The sequence below is a fragment of the Bombus affinis genome, chromosome 1 (assembly GCF_024516045.1).
Source record: "Bombus affinis isolate iyBomAffi1 chromosome 1, iyBomAffi1.2, whole genome shotgun sequence".
Taxonomy (NCBI): Eukaryota; Metazoa; Arthropoda; class Insecta; order Hymenoptera; family Apidae; genus Bombus; species Bombus affinis.
In genome coordinates this window covers 8,716,252-8,732,065 of record NC_066344.1, presented here as the reverse complement: position 1 = coordinate 8,732,065, position 15,814 = coordinate 8,716,252, and the positions used below count along the sequence as shown (strand labels likewise).

Genomic DNA, 15,814 nt, shown 5'->3' with positions numbered 1-15,814 from the left:
TAAAGGTGCAAAGCTATGACGTTCGACGCATCGTCTCACGACAAATGGCATTCCTCGAGCGTCGATCGGTCAAGCCCGACTAATAACGCCAACTACCGTCCGGATAGGGGAGCCGCGTCGAATTTTTCGTCTGACGTCTGACACGGGGGACTGCGGTAGGTTCGACTTCTCTGCAGCTACGTATCGAGCAGACTACGCATTGTAGTAAATAAATTTAATTCGTCGCGTCAGGTCGTTTAGAAGCAATCTGTTCGGCGTATCATTTGCTTCTCAATCTAAAGCGGGTTACACAAATTTGTATATCGATGTATTCCTTGTATTAAGCTATGTACAGATTGTGCAAGGTTGACCCGTGAGGCTTGCTCAGCCGATACCTGCCTCGCTCGAGTTGCCTCGCGCGATCATGTTGAATACGCGAAGCAAGCAAGCGAGGCAGGATGAGCCACGGTTACGCTTTCCACAAAGTCATCCAGTACGCGTCCAAACGAAATGAGTAAGAAGCTGCGGGGCATCTTTGATGTTGCCAAAAAATCGGTACTCGTTGACTCGCCTCGAGACAGCTTAATCCTGCTATTGTCTTCTAGTCTATATTTTATTATAGTTAGAATAAACATTCTAACGTTCTACCAATCAAAGTGACAGAAACGTAATACCGCCTGCAAAGTCGTAAGAAGAGAATACCTGGAATCGACTTTGACCAACAATATTTACCAGCACTTGACGCTCCGATCTCGCTATGCTTCCCCCTCCATTACACATGAATGTAAGAAACAGTAGAGGGGGAGTTGTCTGTAACGCTGGCGTTGAGAGAAGCAGCCTTCAGCAAATAATTTCGAGCCTCCTACACCGACTCTGTATGAACGCGATGAACTCTGGTATTCTGAATCGACTCGAACGTTTTCCAACTTAGAACGCGTCTACGTTACAGGATGTTACACAAGCGACGTGTGCAACGAGCATTATCAAGTTTCAGCCGGACACCATAACGATGTCGGGGAATAAAGATCGGTGGGCAACGCTTGTGTATTTACCGGGGACGCGTTTACATACATTAGTGGTGCGAGCGTAGCGCGAAACACGCGTTACACCAAGCCAAGAGCCGTGTAGGCACATTGTATCGCATGCGAGCCGCGCGTAACTGCCAATTATAAGAGCGTAAACGGTCCGCGATTAAGAGTGCTACGTGTGTTACGCTTATCAATGAGCCGTAAAGTAACGCATTTCGCGATATCGCGGATCGGAATGCTCCAACGGCTCTTTCATTGCGCCGGAGACATGCGACCGCGTGGATTCGAGCGGACGAGCCCGCTCTGCGAAGAGACAGGAAACGTCCGCTATTTCCATTTATTTGAACAATCGCGTGGGATCACGCCAACATGTGTTTCCAGATAAAACACAAGAAATTTCAATCTTTTTCTAAGTCGTTGCAAAGTAAATCTTTCTATCCTTTTGTAGTCGAAAAGTGGAATAATATACGGCCTTGAGCGATTAACTAAACGCGTGAGAACCTTTTCTGAATACGATACGAACTAGATTGAGGGGGACAATTACAAAGTGAAACGATACGTTGAAATCTACCGAGGCAGTGTCTCGAGGATTGCTAACAAGACCGTTGTACGTAGGTTGAACTTGTTCATCGCAGAATCGTAGCTTTGATTCGATCCTGAAGGACACAAACGACAAAAATTTACGTTGGATCCCTTCAAGCCCGAGTTTCGTACATCACACGATAGGTACGAAATCCTGTTTCTCTATGTACTTTTAAAGAGAACCAACTTAATTCGCAATTCCATTTAATTAACAGAACGACAACAAGCTCGACGACACCAAACGCAGCTGAACCAGTATCGACTCCATAAGTAGGTTCGTTGCAGCGCTACTTCTGCTTCCCGCCTTTCCTTCGCTTCCTCTTTCCTCGACCCGTTGCATCGAGAACGAGCTACGGCCGCGTTTAAGAATCGCGCGGAACACAATTTTTCACCCAGGCGTCGAAGTTCTACTCGATAACGTTCCGCGCCTAATCGAGCGACAATTTATGAATGGCACTGTCGAGAAACGGTGTCATAATTGGCATACAACGTGTCCGGAAATATCCCAGAATCAATTAACATCCGCTTCAAAACGCTACGCACTCGTGAAACGAACTGTGAAATAACAGAAATCACACCCCGTGCGTTTCAATCCGCATTCCTTGCGTTCGCGAGCCACCCGCACCCTATTGCTGATAAAACGCCAATCTAAATTAATTTGTCGACCCGATATCGTGCGTTCGTCGATCGCTGGCACATTCATAATGCTGATTGTCATGGAATCACGTGAACCGTTAAGGTCGACGATTACGAGTTTACAGGGGAAAGGGAATCGAGCGATTGGATATGTTTGAATCAGTACCGCTGATTCTATTTAACCCATTAAGAACTGGCAGCGCCACGGCATTGCGTAACATTTTATTTGCAATTTGTTTTCAGTCGATTCGTATCATCGAATTTTACTTTTTAATATGGTGGCTGGGAAAAGGAATTGCGAGAATTTCATAGGTTTTTGATATCTTGAAAATAACAGAACATAAGTTACGGTATTTTTGTTTTTCAACTTCCGTTATGTATGCTGTGTACGTACTGTGCTGGTCCTTTAATGGCTTGATTGTGCTGTATAACACAATTTAACGAATATTAATAGCGAAATCTTACAGGTTACAAATTACTTATGCTAATAAATTCTTCTGCGTGACAGTAGCAATTTTGCAATAAAAACAGGTATAATTTAGTTTTACAAATTGCAAGTCAGCTAAGTGTATAATTTACAACATGTTACTTGTCAATTCATTAATATTAATTAGTGCATTATTGTGCAAGGGAATTCTATTCTATGAACTGAAGTGACTATTATATTACATGTCTGTTATAGATTTAATCCTCTGAAACAGGGGAAAACATTGACAGTGTTTGCTGTATAATACAGTCGTTAGAGAAAGTATTTGCAAATACTGTTATTTTCAATGAAACGTTGTTTCAATTTCCTTATCAAATTCTACGTTTTCATTACGTCCCTGTCTCGTTTCATTCCTCGTACTACTATAATGCTATTAATCAGCGTAATTAGGGTTCGTAATTGGTACCTATCATCGAATGGTCAGGACTCGCGAGAGCGCAACCCTCTTCAAAGAATATACAAGTCCGCACAATATCCAAGTCATTCTTACGTTTCAGCTTGACTGTTTGAGATAAGCAGACGAGCGATGGTATCTCTCGTTATCAGTTCCGACTGGGACTGATTGCGCGGTGAAGATCAAAAAGCCGCGGTTAGCATTTGCGGTGGTGAAGATAAACGCTTCGAAAGAACCAAACCGTGTAACGACACGCGCGCATTATCGGCCGCTAGATGGAGTCACGACGATAACTTTCCAACTTGAGAATCGGTGTCGTGCGATCGATACGCGGGGCACGGAAAATATTCCGAGGAAATTTGAATGTCATGAAACGATGCGGCTCGCGACAGTCGAAATCGCTCGTTATCTGCGATTTCATCCGATTCGTTCCATTTGGCGATGTAAAAATCGACCGTATAATTTCACCCAATGAAAGGTGGCCGGTCGTTATCGAAAGACACGCGTTGCTGATTGGCTGTGTGCACGGTTCGAGGTAGAAATTCATCATAAACGTGGATATCACGGACATTCGTATCTCGATCAGTTAAATACTCGGTTACACTCTGTCTACCTCGCATCGTCACCTTGTCCTATTTTAAGGCGGCTGTCCCGTTAATTAAATCGCGCTCAGAGAGAAGCTGTTAAGATAAGAAAACCGGCACTTTTGTCACGGAAATATCTATTCCTGAACCAGTGGAATTTTGCTTCCGTGTCGATGTTGAAAGAGCGTTAAACGAATTCCAGTTTCAATTTGATTTCGATTACGTCTTTGTACGTGAGATTTAAATGGCTTGTAGCGTTTAAGTGGTAGAATGACGAGTCACTCTGGACGGTGCCATAGAGGGATAAGTCTGTACCTGGAACTCGTTGCCTGCCTTTATCCAATCAGTCTCGACTGGTTGGCAGAGGGGCGCAAGATTGATTGTTCCATGATTTCGTCCAAAACAACCAATTAGTATAATTATGCCGATAAATTCAAATTTAATTGGGCGCGGTTCCTCTCTCCACCCCGGAGAACTTTCTCGTACACCGAAAGCCAAATAACGATAATAACGCGCCGGTTATTATCTTCGAAGCAACGTATTTTGGAACAAAGTTCGGATCTAATTGCACGAACGATCCGTCGTATGAGAAAGGAAAGCAAACGCGTACACGGTGCTCGATGCACGCCACAGGAAACGCGTGTTTCGTACGATAAAAATTCACCGACACGATATTCTAACGTATGATACGGCGTGTCTCGAATTGACCTTTCACTCTGGCAAAGGATTAATGTACTTATCGTTCGCAACGTACTACGAGAGAACTGCGGCGGCAAAAAGGAGAACGTCGCGTCGCCGGCAATAAATGCAGAATTTAATTATCAGCTCTCTCTGTCTATCCCTTTCTTGGTTCGAAGCTCGCCGGTCGAAGTCGCTTCAAATGGGCTTGCAACATCTGGCGGACCGAGCGTGTTTTCCACGCCAATCTTTTTATCGTTTCTACCTCCCGGTGGTGAGTATCCACGCTCGAGTGCAGATATAAATTGGCCGAAACCCCGATACGATCGCGCGTCTATTTCTATACGTCTACGTCAACCGCGTTTTATCAGACTATCGTCGATATGCTCGCGATTAAACGCAAACAGTTTTGCTCTACACGCGTGATCTCGCTCCAATCTCCCGTCTAGAGTTCATTTTTGTCGTGTTCAAAACACTTCATCCGCCTACGTAACATCGTCCGATGCCTCTCTTCCAGACGTCACATTACGTACCTAGTACCAGTTAATAACATCTCTTAATAATTCAACGCCCTATAGAGAATGACCGATGGTCTGCATATTCTCCACTTTACGTGTATAAAGTCGTCGCAGTCATCTCAACTAAATGCACGTACATCGAACAGAACTCTGACCGTGTCGCGTCGTGTCGATCCCAAGCTCCTTTCGCTTCGAACAAGTTTTACAACGAACTTGAATGTTTCTCGCTCCGCCTACCTATTTCTTCGTGTCCTGCACGCGATACCGATTCGATGTAATTTCAATGTCCGCGGTGACTTAATTACCCACGCCGACACTTTTGTTCGGTAGCACGCGAGCCGCGATCTTCGCGATGTCATTTTCGTCTCGGGCAAAAGCGTTTCTCCTAACGCAACCACGGCCAGACTTATTCTTAGCCGTGTTTTTTCCGCGCGATGAAAACGGCCGAGAGGAAACGCGTGTGTTTGCACGAGAAACGCGTGTTTCACAAGATTCCCGGGCAGTCTTTGGCGAGCGAGATTCGCCCCTGAAATATAACCGTGAATCCATCATGGAGTCCTCGTTAGACGTAGCTAGACGACGCGAGACGCGTCTTCCGCGAACCGAAACTTAAACGAGATTATCGCTCTGCTCACGACAGCCGCGCGTGAATAATTCGACACAGCCGGCGACGGAGGCGGCTAGAAAACGCGATCGAGTAAGACGCATGGATTTCTCGGTGGTTCTAACGGGCGCGAGAGAGACTCGTCTCCGCGTTTCCATCAACTGGAATTCCAAGCTAATTCGTGACAGGACCAACCGCTAATCCGTCTTGAGTTCGGCCAGTGAGAGTAATAATTGTCCGGCACGCCTAGCACGACGCTCCGATCAGTCTGCGACCACGATGGTCTCGCATATTTCACGCGTGAAACGTTACAAAGCGTATTGCAAAAGCACCGAGAGGGCGGACGTCTGCTTTCCTCTTTCGAAACGCAGCTAATAAACCGTTTAACGATCGCGTTTATAAATACGAGGCGCTCGTAAGTCTTTCGATTAGCGCTACAATACGCAACTCGTGTAATTTATCGTTTCCAAGTAACGAAAGTTATTTCGTCGAGCTATGTAAAGAGTGACACGAAATTCTTTAGTTAGACGAGCATACAGGGTGCTTCGAATAAAGATAATTCGTCATATGCAATGGCCATAAAAATATTTTATAATCTCGGAAGGATATTCGAAAAGAGCCGGAATCTTACTATTTAAATCTCGCAACACTCGCTAACCGCGCTGTACACGATATTCAAATCCTACCCACCCTACAAAACATTCCCGTACGCAACAGCTTCGTTGAATAATCACCTATGAATAATTCATTTGTCGTTGCGTAAATATCGCTAATTAGCTTCTCGCAATTAACCTGCGACCTTCTTTCTTATAGAGAAGGGAAAAAAAAGAAAAGGAAAAGAAACGAAAGAAGAAACGAGAGCAGCGCACAAAGAAACAAGACGAGTGATACTTACCAAAGGAGGATAGAACGCGGAGCTGTCCATACCGATGCTAGGATACGGTCCTTGATCGGTGGTGGAGGGTGTTGGCGTAGGGTAAGACGAGTAGGAGGTTGCGGTGGGTGCTAACCTCGGGTATGCGCCCAGTGCCAACCTGGCCGCGCTGTCGTATTGACAGCTGCAGACTGTTTGTCCGGTCACGGGGTCCGTCATCATGGGCCTGCCGTTTTCGCAGCAACCGGGTCCCGTAGTGCCGGCCACAGGGGTGCTCGCTCCTCCGGAGGCGGGTGCGGCCGCGGCGCCGGTCGTCGTCGCCGTCGACGAAGGCGAGAGCGCGCCAGGGCTGAGTGCGCCTCCCGACGACATCGCCGGCGACGTCGCCGTCGTTGGTTGTCCACCGCTCACCAGCAGCTAAAATGATTTCAACGGCACGTATTAGCAACATGCTCGCTTGCTTTGGCCAGTTGATTATGGGTGTGTATAGGGTGTGGTTCGAAGGTGTTCCTTATGGGTTTGGGCGGGGTTAAGAATTTGGATGTCCGTGAAAGAATTACTTTTTTGCGTTCTATAGGAAAAAGGAAAATAATTTACGGATTTTAACGTAGGTATGGTATATATGTATGCAAATATACACTTAAGAATAAATGATTGGAGATATTTTCAGCGTTTGAGTGGAACGGTAGGCGATCGAGATTTTTTCTGATTTTTTAAACAAACGGAGAATGGAAAATCTTTGGCCGTATGGGTTACGATCTTCGTGAACTTGTGGATAGATATCGTAGAACGGGTCGATGGTTCGATAAAAAACTGATTAACAGCGCTTTTGACGAAAGCGGAGATAAGAGGAGATCTTGTCAATGAAATTTGAAGTGGTGGTAACACCGAATAATAAGATAATCAGCTAGATAGGAAATTTAATTGAATTAACATTAAGAAGGACGAGTTTCGGGACGATATCTGATACATCGAACGAATTACGTTTAGATATCGCTCGAGTATCGAAACGAGGTAGAAAAGCTGTACGTAAACAAATTATATGGCAATAACGTGGTACGATATAAAATCCCTACGCCTTTCCTCGACCCTTTGTCCGTGACTCACGTTACCGCTGATTCATATTACCCGTTTCGTTGTCGTTTCCGTCAACAGCTCTTAGTTAACACCGTGTACCGATGTACGTAGGTAAAAAAAAAGAGATAAAAAAAAGGAAAGAAAAGAAAAACGTTCGCAGCTCGAATAAAACAAGTAGATACATGGAAATAAATTGCGAGTTAACCAGGCGATATCGGTTTTAAAAATAATTCTAGAGTAAAGGGTTAATAGCGGTAATGACGGTAATTTCAAAAGCAGGTGATACACGCTTATCGCCGCGGATCCGATTATAAATGCGTGCTCGATAACTCGATAGCAATTCCGTGTTACTTTAATGGACGATAATCGAGGATGGAGTAGCGGTATCTGTCGTTATTAAACAACAGATGACACACGACAATTAACTCCTTAAAAGGACCGTCAACGCGAGAAGGAGATCGAGAGGTGGAACAAATAATAATAAAAAATACAAACTATAATTCACTTCGGAAATCTTTGATCGAAGTTTCAAACGAAGTACGTGCTATGTTTCCCGTGGCTGGAATTATGTAGTGCGACATCAATGTTCACTCGCGATCAGGGTCCTTCGATAGCAATAATTGTCACGTAATTTCGTATAATGACAGCCGAGTATATTTACCGTAAATGTCACTCGAAGCTTTCCAGACCGAATAAATTAAATGGAAATTTATCTTGGAGCAAGTCAAATTGTTGGCCAGCCTTCGTACATCAACGATCCTTGTTTACGCTTTTACAAACGACCAAAATATCGCATGAAAATTACGCTTGTCGCATGTTAATGCGGAAAGAAACGCACCCGACCGCTTTTTTTCGTCGAAAGTACTTCAATTTTGTTTGGCTGCTATCGCCACGTCGAGTACCAGAACCAGACCAACGATAGCAAATATCTTGATGCGTACGTCGTTCTCCAGCCTAATTGTTGTACACGTTCGACCAAAAATATTCCACGTTTTATGTAACAAAGGATTATTATATTACACTATAGGATATTGGCCGAGTGAAAATACAGATACTACGGACAAGTTTCGGAAGGGCAAATTGCAAATATGTTTTACACGAGTCGACGACATACGCGCTTGATATTCAAAAGAACAGACGATACTTCCAAAAAAAATGCAAACGATCGATTGATGGATGAACCTAGGTCGGAGAGGACAAGCTTCGCAAAACTATCGATAATTAATTTGGTTGGCGTAATCGATCAGGTTCGAAATTTGCATTATAGTACTTTGGCTTAAAAAAACGAGATTGATATCACGCAAGGAGAACAAGACATTACCACCACGATAACTGGTTAATTAATGTTAATCATTCCTACGATATGCAAGAGCAACACAAAGATAAAAAATCGTTTGTCTCGTCGGTCATAATGCACGTCATACCTGTTGCACGCCTTGTTAAAAAATGAAATATAAACAAACGCAACATCGAAATCGAATCGATTGTAGCGATAATAAATATACCGATAGGTTTTAATCGCTTTACATAATAATCTTGCGCTAATAACTTCTCGTTAATGCACCTCTGAATCGTGCTTCCCTACAACTTTTATCGTCAGTGGACACCTCTAGCTACCTTGCGCTTACGTGCACTGGCGCTTCCATTACGTTTGAATAATCATACGACTGTTCAATGTCTCAACCTATTATTTTTGCTTAGAATACTGAATGTTCTTCGTCGACGCAGTATCGACGGATATAATTCACGGAGTCCTGGTTATTTAGATAATCGCGCGTATACTCCTAGCATTTACAAATTATCTACACGGACAACAGAGTTATCGACGAAGTGGAAAAGCGAACGAGCGAGACAAATTATTTCTAGATTGACTTTCTTGCGCTCGTTTTACCACCGCTAGCGATAAAGTAGCAACGCATCCCGTGTTGCTAGATAAATATTTCTATATCGAAATATATCTGTCACGCATCGAACGACTCCTCTGTTCAAACAGGGCGGAATTTAATCACGCGCGGATTCCAAAAATACTCGTCTCGTGTATATTAATTCCCCCCCGTTTGTTGCCTCTGATTCCGCGAACCATGTTCTAGCGTTCTAGGCAGGCAACGGTGGCGCGATCCCGCGATTAATCGCTTCCCAAAGGCAGCGTGCGTCGTCGATCTCTCGCGTAGAGTACTCACGAGGGAAGGTCTGCGTACATATATATCGCGTAGGCTTCTCCGCGCGGTAAATTAGCTCGCGGTAAATGAGGATGAAATGAATCCTGGTAATTAATACGGCAAGGGCGTGGAGTTATTTCGAGAGAACGAGCTCCGGAGAGCTGAAAGGGTGGAAGGGGAGAGAGAGAGGATCTTGTGCATCGTCGCGTTGATAAAGAGAGTCTTCGTCTCGCGTATGCCGCTTGCTGTAGAAGCAGGGAGGAAAAGGAGACGAAGTCGAAGGAGGAGAAGAAGACGAGTCAGAGGAAAACTGTTCGCTCACGTAGCACCTTTCTATTCGTAGAGCGCGTGTCGAAATCGGAGGCCAGGCGACAGGACGCCCACGGGAAACGTGATAAATAGGATCATCGGAAACATTATTTTCACACGCACGATTTTCCCTTCGCCCCTTTGTTTTCTCGCTGCTCTCCGACGAAAAAGAAATCTCGTCGAACAAGAGGCGGAGAAGAAAAAAGAAAGAGGAAAAGAATGGAGAAGAGGGAGGAAGGAGACGTCGCCACCGTTTTTTATAACGCGTCCATATTTTTCGCGGCGTGGACGTGTTTACGAAAAGCGGGATTCCACGTCGCGCTAAATAGTCGTAAGATATTTCGACGCCCCGTGGCTGCCGGCTACAAATTTCGTCCGATAATTTATCGCTAGTGATACTTAAATAGCGTTCCACCATGAAATTGGACGACTCGCCGATCATCCACGAGATCATCCTGTCGACCTCCGATTCACCGTAATTCCTATGCTACTTAATTTATTTTCATCAACATTGACGTAACTTTCGTGGTGAACGAGCTGTCGCGACCACTTTCGCTCGCTCCATCGCCTCGCACGGCTTTGTCACTATCGAAAATGTGCCTCCTTTCGGTATCCAACCCTAAGAGACGTACGCAAAGTCCCACGATATCGCTACAGCGAAATCTTCGATTAGAACGACACGCGTTCGCCATAATCGTTCAGGAGTACCGGCGTTTCTCTATTTCCACGAGCGAAACGATCTTCCCTGGTCGTTCGAGGCTCGTTCGCGCGCTCGGAAAGAAGCTGGCGCAAAAATAGACGAGAAAAAAGCAGACACCCGGACAGACCCGGTCTCGGAAGGGAACGAGGTAAACCGAACTTTCGTGAACAAAGAGCCGAGAAGAGGAGGAGGAGGAGGAGGTGGTGGAACACCTCGAGGCCGTGACACATGCGTGCCTGTGTGCGCGTGTGTCTCCGTGCACGCATAATCCTCTTTCTCTGTATGCGTTCTATAGTCGTGTCTCTTTCCTTTCTCCGTGACTCTGCCTCGTTCCTTCCTCGTCTCGTCCCGTCATTCTCACTCTCGCCAATTCGTCTCTCACGGAACGTTTCGGCTCCTCCAGCGCGTCTGGAGCCATTCACGCCCTGCTGGGTTTCCCATCGGAACCTTTTAAAAGCCCGCTTTCACCCCCGCGGCAGCAACCACCGCCGCGAAAACCCTATGGATCCTGGGCCTGCAGGAACAGTCCTGACACGTTCGTCCGTCCTTTCCTCTACCGTTCTTCTACCTTCCACCACGTTTCTCTTCTGCAGCCCTGACAAACCCACCACCGGTCTCTTTTACTCGTCGACGATTCGGTGACAGTTGCGTTCGCAAATCAACCCCTCTCCAAGGGTGAAACGAACTCTCTGACGGGTTCTCTACGCGAGAGGCTTCGTTCGTGCATCGCTGTATTCGTGCGCCACAGGCAGAAAGAGAAACGCGAGTGATTGAGAAATAAAATTCAAATCCAGCCACGAGAAACGTTCGATCATGATTGCTGGGTAATTATAGCGTATGTTTTAATTGGAAGACGCTTGGAGCAGTTCGGTCTGGAGTGTACGCGCGAGCCAGTCGAGAAGCGAATGGTTCGTGGAAAACGTTAAGTATGGTTTATCGATGATCCGATGCACGAATAAGCGGTGCGTGACGCAGGTGTAAAGAGAATGCAGCCTCTCTCGACGTCGATGATGAGGAATAATTTACCGGTACGAACGTGTAATTTCGACGTAAGTGCGGCAACCCCTTATTCTCGATGCCCGCGAATTTACAATGTATCGATATCGTGTTCGATACCTGCACTGAATAAACTCGCGCGCGATCGATGAAATCGTCGCCTGTGTCGATGACTGCGCGATCTGGGATGGGTCGATCGCGTCGTCATTTTATTAACGATTGTTTCGTAAGTAAATAACGTTAATTTCGAACATGAACGAAACGTTGCAACCATGGATCTGTCGTCGATCGTCCGATCGGTTAGCGCTATCACGAACCGAAGGACCGGAAGTGCGTCCGTCCAACGTATAATTTCGTGCCGCGGACTATCGTGGTAATCGATCGGCCGATAGACATCGTGCTCCAATATCAGTGACGATAAAAGACCCTCGGGCTAGCTCTTCAATTTTTTCTTGAAAATCGTCCGTCTGATTAATTTAGACTCGGAAGGTAATCGTTTCCAAGAATTTCGATAGGCATCCGTCGACCACGACACGTCACGTTGACACGTTGGATTGACACGTTTTGCGAACGTGAAAACCGAAATTCGAAAAGCTAACACGCCGGTTTCCTTTATCGTTCTTTTTCCTCACGAAACACTAATCTATGCATACACGCGTGTCAGCAACGAAGACACGCAGAAGAAGAGGCCAAAGTGTGAAGACCAAATTCTCGGAGAACAGGACTCGCACCGGTAAGTAAAGGGTTCTTCATAAACAGGATTACACGTGTCGAAGTTGAGCTAAGTAGCGGTTTGATCGCGAGTTATCGCCGCTCGTGCAAAGTAATCGGAGAAACTTGACAATGTGCCGCTCTTAGTCACCACTGGCACACGCGACAACGAAACAACCGACGTGATAATCGTCTAACAACCGATTTCACGGAATCACGCGAGAGAATTTCAAACGTAATTCTGCGCGGACAGTCACCGGGGGCTAACGATTCGATTCACTCTGAGAGGGCAAAATCCGTTAAAGCAAAAGTGTCCCCGTTGGAGAAGTAAACGCAGTCAGAGACCGATAGGAACGCAATACGCGCGCGCAATTCGCACGAAAAAGATGGCGGACCCAGGGATACGAATGGACAGAGTCTCTAGACCGATTCTCCCCTTCCGTCCCTGGCCGTTTCCTTTGCCAAGGCAGCTCCTTCCACCTTCCTCCACCATGTGTCTTTTTCTCGTCGCTGAATTCTCGAGTACGTAAGGAGGGCGCAGGAGCCTTCTTCAGACCTCCTTGCGACCCCACCTCCTCCTCTTCGCGCGAGATCTTGTACGACAACGGCATTTACGGCCCCGGACCCCGACAGCACTTCTTTTTCGCGACAAATTAACCGTTGCGGTGATCCTTTCTCTCTTTTATTCTCTTTCAGTTGCCAGTGAAACGTAACTCGAATGCAACGCGTCGCGTGATTGCAATTTGTCTCTATCGCTTGGTGGATAGAAGTTAATCGGATTTCCAGCTATGTTATCTGTTGTCTCCGCGCTGCGTAGAATATTGTTTCAAACCTAAACGTCTCGCGCCTCGATAAACGTACTGCGTCAGCGAACGAGTTTCAATGCCTTGCCATTTATTTCGGAACGCAATCGTATCTCGCGTCGAACTACGATGTGGAGCATTACGGTTAGTTAGCGGTGGTGTTGTCAACTTCAAAGTAAGAATGGAAAATAAAAATCTACAAAGCATTTGATGACGTATGGTTTCTTTGTTCGTCGTTCGGTGAAAGTTCTCAAAGGAAGCACCGATTTTTCTAAAGTTGCTATTTATAGCGAATGAATCGTTGATCCACGCACTTGATGGCGGCATAAACAGAGCCGTAACAATGGAAACGAGGAGAAGAAGGTAAACGTAAGAAATCGTGATTTCCCGTCTGTGGAGACGGGAACAACGACAGACACCAGATGCCAATGAAATATCGTACGATAATGACGGCAACAATTTAACGTTAATTACCTCCGGGGGCTAAAGGGCGCCACGGAATGCCGAGAGCGGTTTCGTGGAGCGTCGCGGCTTTAAAAACGTCTAGATGGAAAAGGATGCGCGTCAGGGGCCGGCATGAGATCTATTTGAAGCCCTAAAGACTCCGTTAAAGTGGCTGTAACTCGACGTTAAGAAGGCGTGAACGTTAACCGTACGAGTGACGGGACCGCTGGTATTTTTACGCGGCTTGCCGAAACACGTTTCTTTACAGACCGACTAAATTTTTACGACGGGTCCCGCGTCGGAGAAAATTTGTGAAAAATCCTCGCTCCGGCCGTTTGATTTTATACCATTCGCCGAAAGACAAACGAGAAGCGATACTTTCTTCTCCTTCCTGCGCGGTCTCTCGTTCACACTAAACGTTGATGTTAAAAAGGTCGGAGTACGAAAAAGAGAAAAGAAGGAAGGAGAAAAAGAAATAGGACGTTGCTCGGCGTTCGCGTACGCGCTGCAAAATAAAATTCGCCCGAGACAGGACGCTCTCTGTCCCGAGTGAAATTCAATCTACACGATATACATATCGATCGTTTTTCTCAGAAACGACATTCCTGCCGGATCGGCCGGGTATATACGGTCTGCTGCGGCCGAAAGAGACCCAGGTCCCCGAGAAATCGTGAAAAGGAGAAGCCCGGCCGAATTCGCACCGGTACGAGGCCGTTCCCGTGCGAATGAGACACGTGCACCTTTAAAGAGAAACAACCGGTTTCCGCGACGTGCGTGTAAGGTCGGTGCAGCAGGACGGTGTGGTGCCCGGTAGGTAAGTACGTGCGAGAATCCGTGCCGTAATTGCCGATTCCGTCAATCATCGAGCAGCCTAGCTTCATGCTTCCACCGAATCTCCGCCGATCCCGGATAAACACCACGGGTAATAACAAAGTATAACCGGATAACGATGGTATAATAACGCGAGTTAACGAAGTGAACGAACCTCGAAATTCCCTGGTCGGTCATGCAATACACGGCTGTAGGTACCTGAGAGACGTATGTATAGAACGCGAAGCTGATATCTCGACGGGCATTATTGTAACCGATCACACACCGTCGACAAAGTAATAATTTCACGAAGTTAATCGGGTAACAACCGGCGCATTTCTGTGTGTATCGTTACAAATTGCTACGCGTATCGAAAGGATACGAGGGGAGTATCTTTGCTCGGTGGTATCTACGATCGACGATACGCGTCAAATAAACCGCAATTAAATTTTTCAGGGTTTAATACGAGGGAATATCGCGGTAACGATTCGCGTCGTTTCGATCGATTCTTTGTTACGCTTTCTACGCTATCGGTACAGTAGGCTACGAAATGCGTAAATACCAGGTGCACCATTCGGACGAAAGTTGCGAGACGCAACCCCAAATTGCGACGATCAAACGGCATTTAATCTCATTTACCTTGTAATTACCGATTACACGAAAAGTATAGCCTCGGTATAAGCACGGCACAAGGTCGCAATTTTTAGCCGCTCGGCAGAAAAACGCGGTGGCTGTCCGCGGTTAAGAAAATCACAGCGAAACGTAAAACGGAAGGTCCATTTCGGCCCTTCCAATTGAAAGTTCGCCGACGACACTGTGTTCGTGAACATGGTAAACAAAAAGTGAGTGGACGAAGGACAGGAAAGAAGGGGGAGAAAGAGGGAAAGAGAGGAAAGAGGGAAAGGGAGACACGAGAAGAGCGTAGGCCACGATCATGAAAACTGATATTACCGAGATATCGAGCGCTTCCGTGTTCAGGGCCGTAATTATACGGCGAACCGATGTATCCATTGCGCCATGCGCGTTATTGCCATTACGCTCTCGCGGACGTAACTTTGCAAACAGATGCTTGACTGTTGATATCGAAATCGCGCGATGCGCTCTGTTGCAAACGGCGGGGACGTTACGATAGCCAGGATAGAGGGGCTCTCTCTGCTCGATTCGACTCGGCTCGCGAGTCGAATGCGATCGTAAATTTAGCAGTGCGCGGGACCGATCGACGTCGCTCATTAGACGCAAGAGACCAGAGTATCCACGTTGTACGAGTTCTCGTTGTACGAGCATGATTTCTCGGACAGAATTCGAACTGCTTTATACCTAAACGATAGTTTTCATTATTCTCGGCCAAGGGTATACTCTATTTCGTTTACTCGATAAGCGTAACGAGTGATTTTTGATTCCTTTATGTCTCTCGTAGCATGTACGTACATGTACATAGACA

General features: G+C 46.2%; 1 protein-coding gene across 2 annotated transcripts in view; it reads right to left on the bottom strand.

The window, feature by feature from the left end:
* LOC126920255 (homeobox protein caupolican-like) overlaps positions 1-15,814 on the bottom strand; it is a 75,473-nt gene that overhangs the window by 32,317 nt on the left and 27,342 nt on the right. For both annotated transcript variants that reach the window (XM_050730351.1, XM_050730361.1), the window contains exon 2: positions 6,386-6,781. In XM_050730351.1, the coding sequence (XP_050586308.1) occupies positions 6,386-6,781 (396 nt within the window). The remainder of the gene's footprint in view (positions 1-6,385; positions 6,782-15,814) is intronic.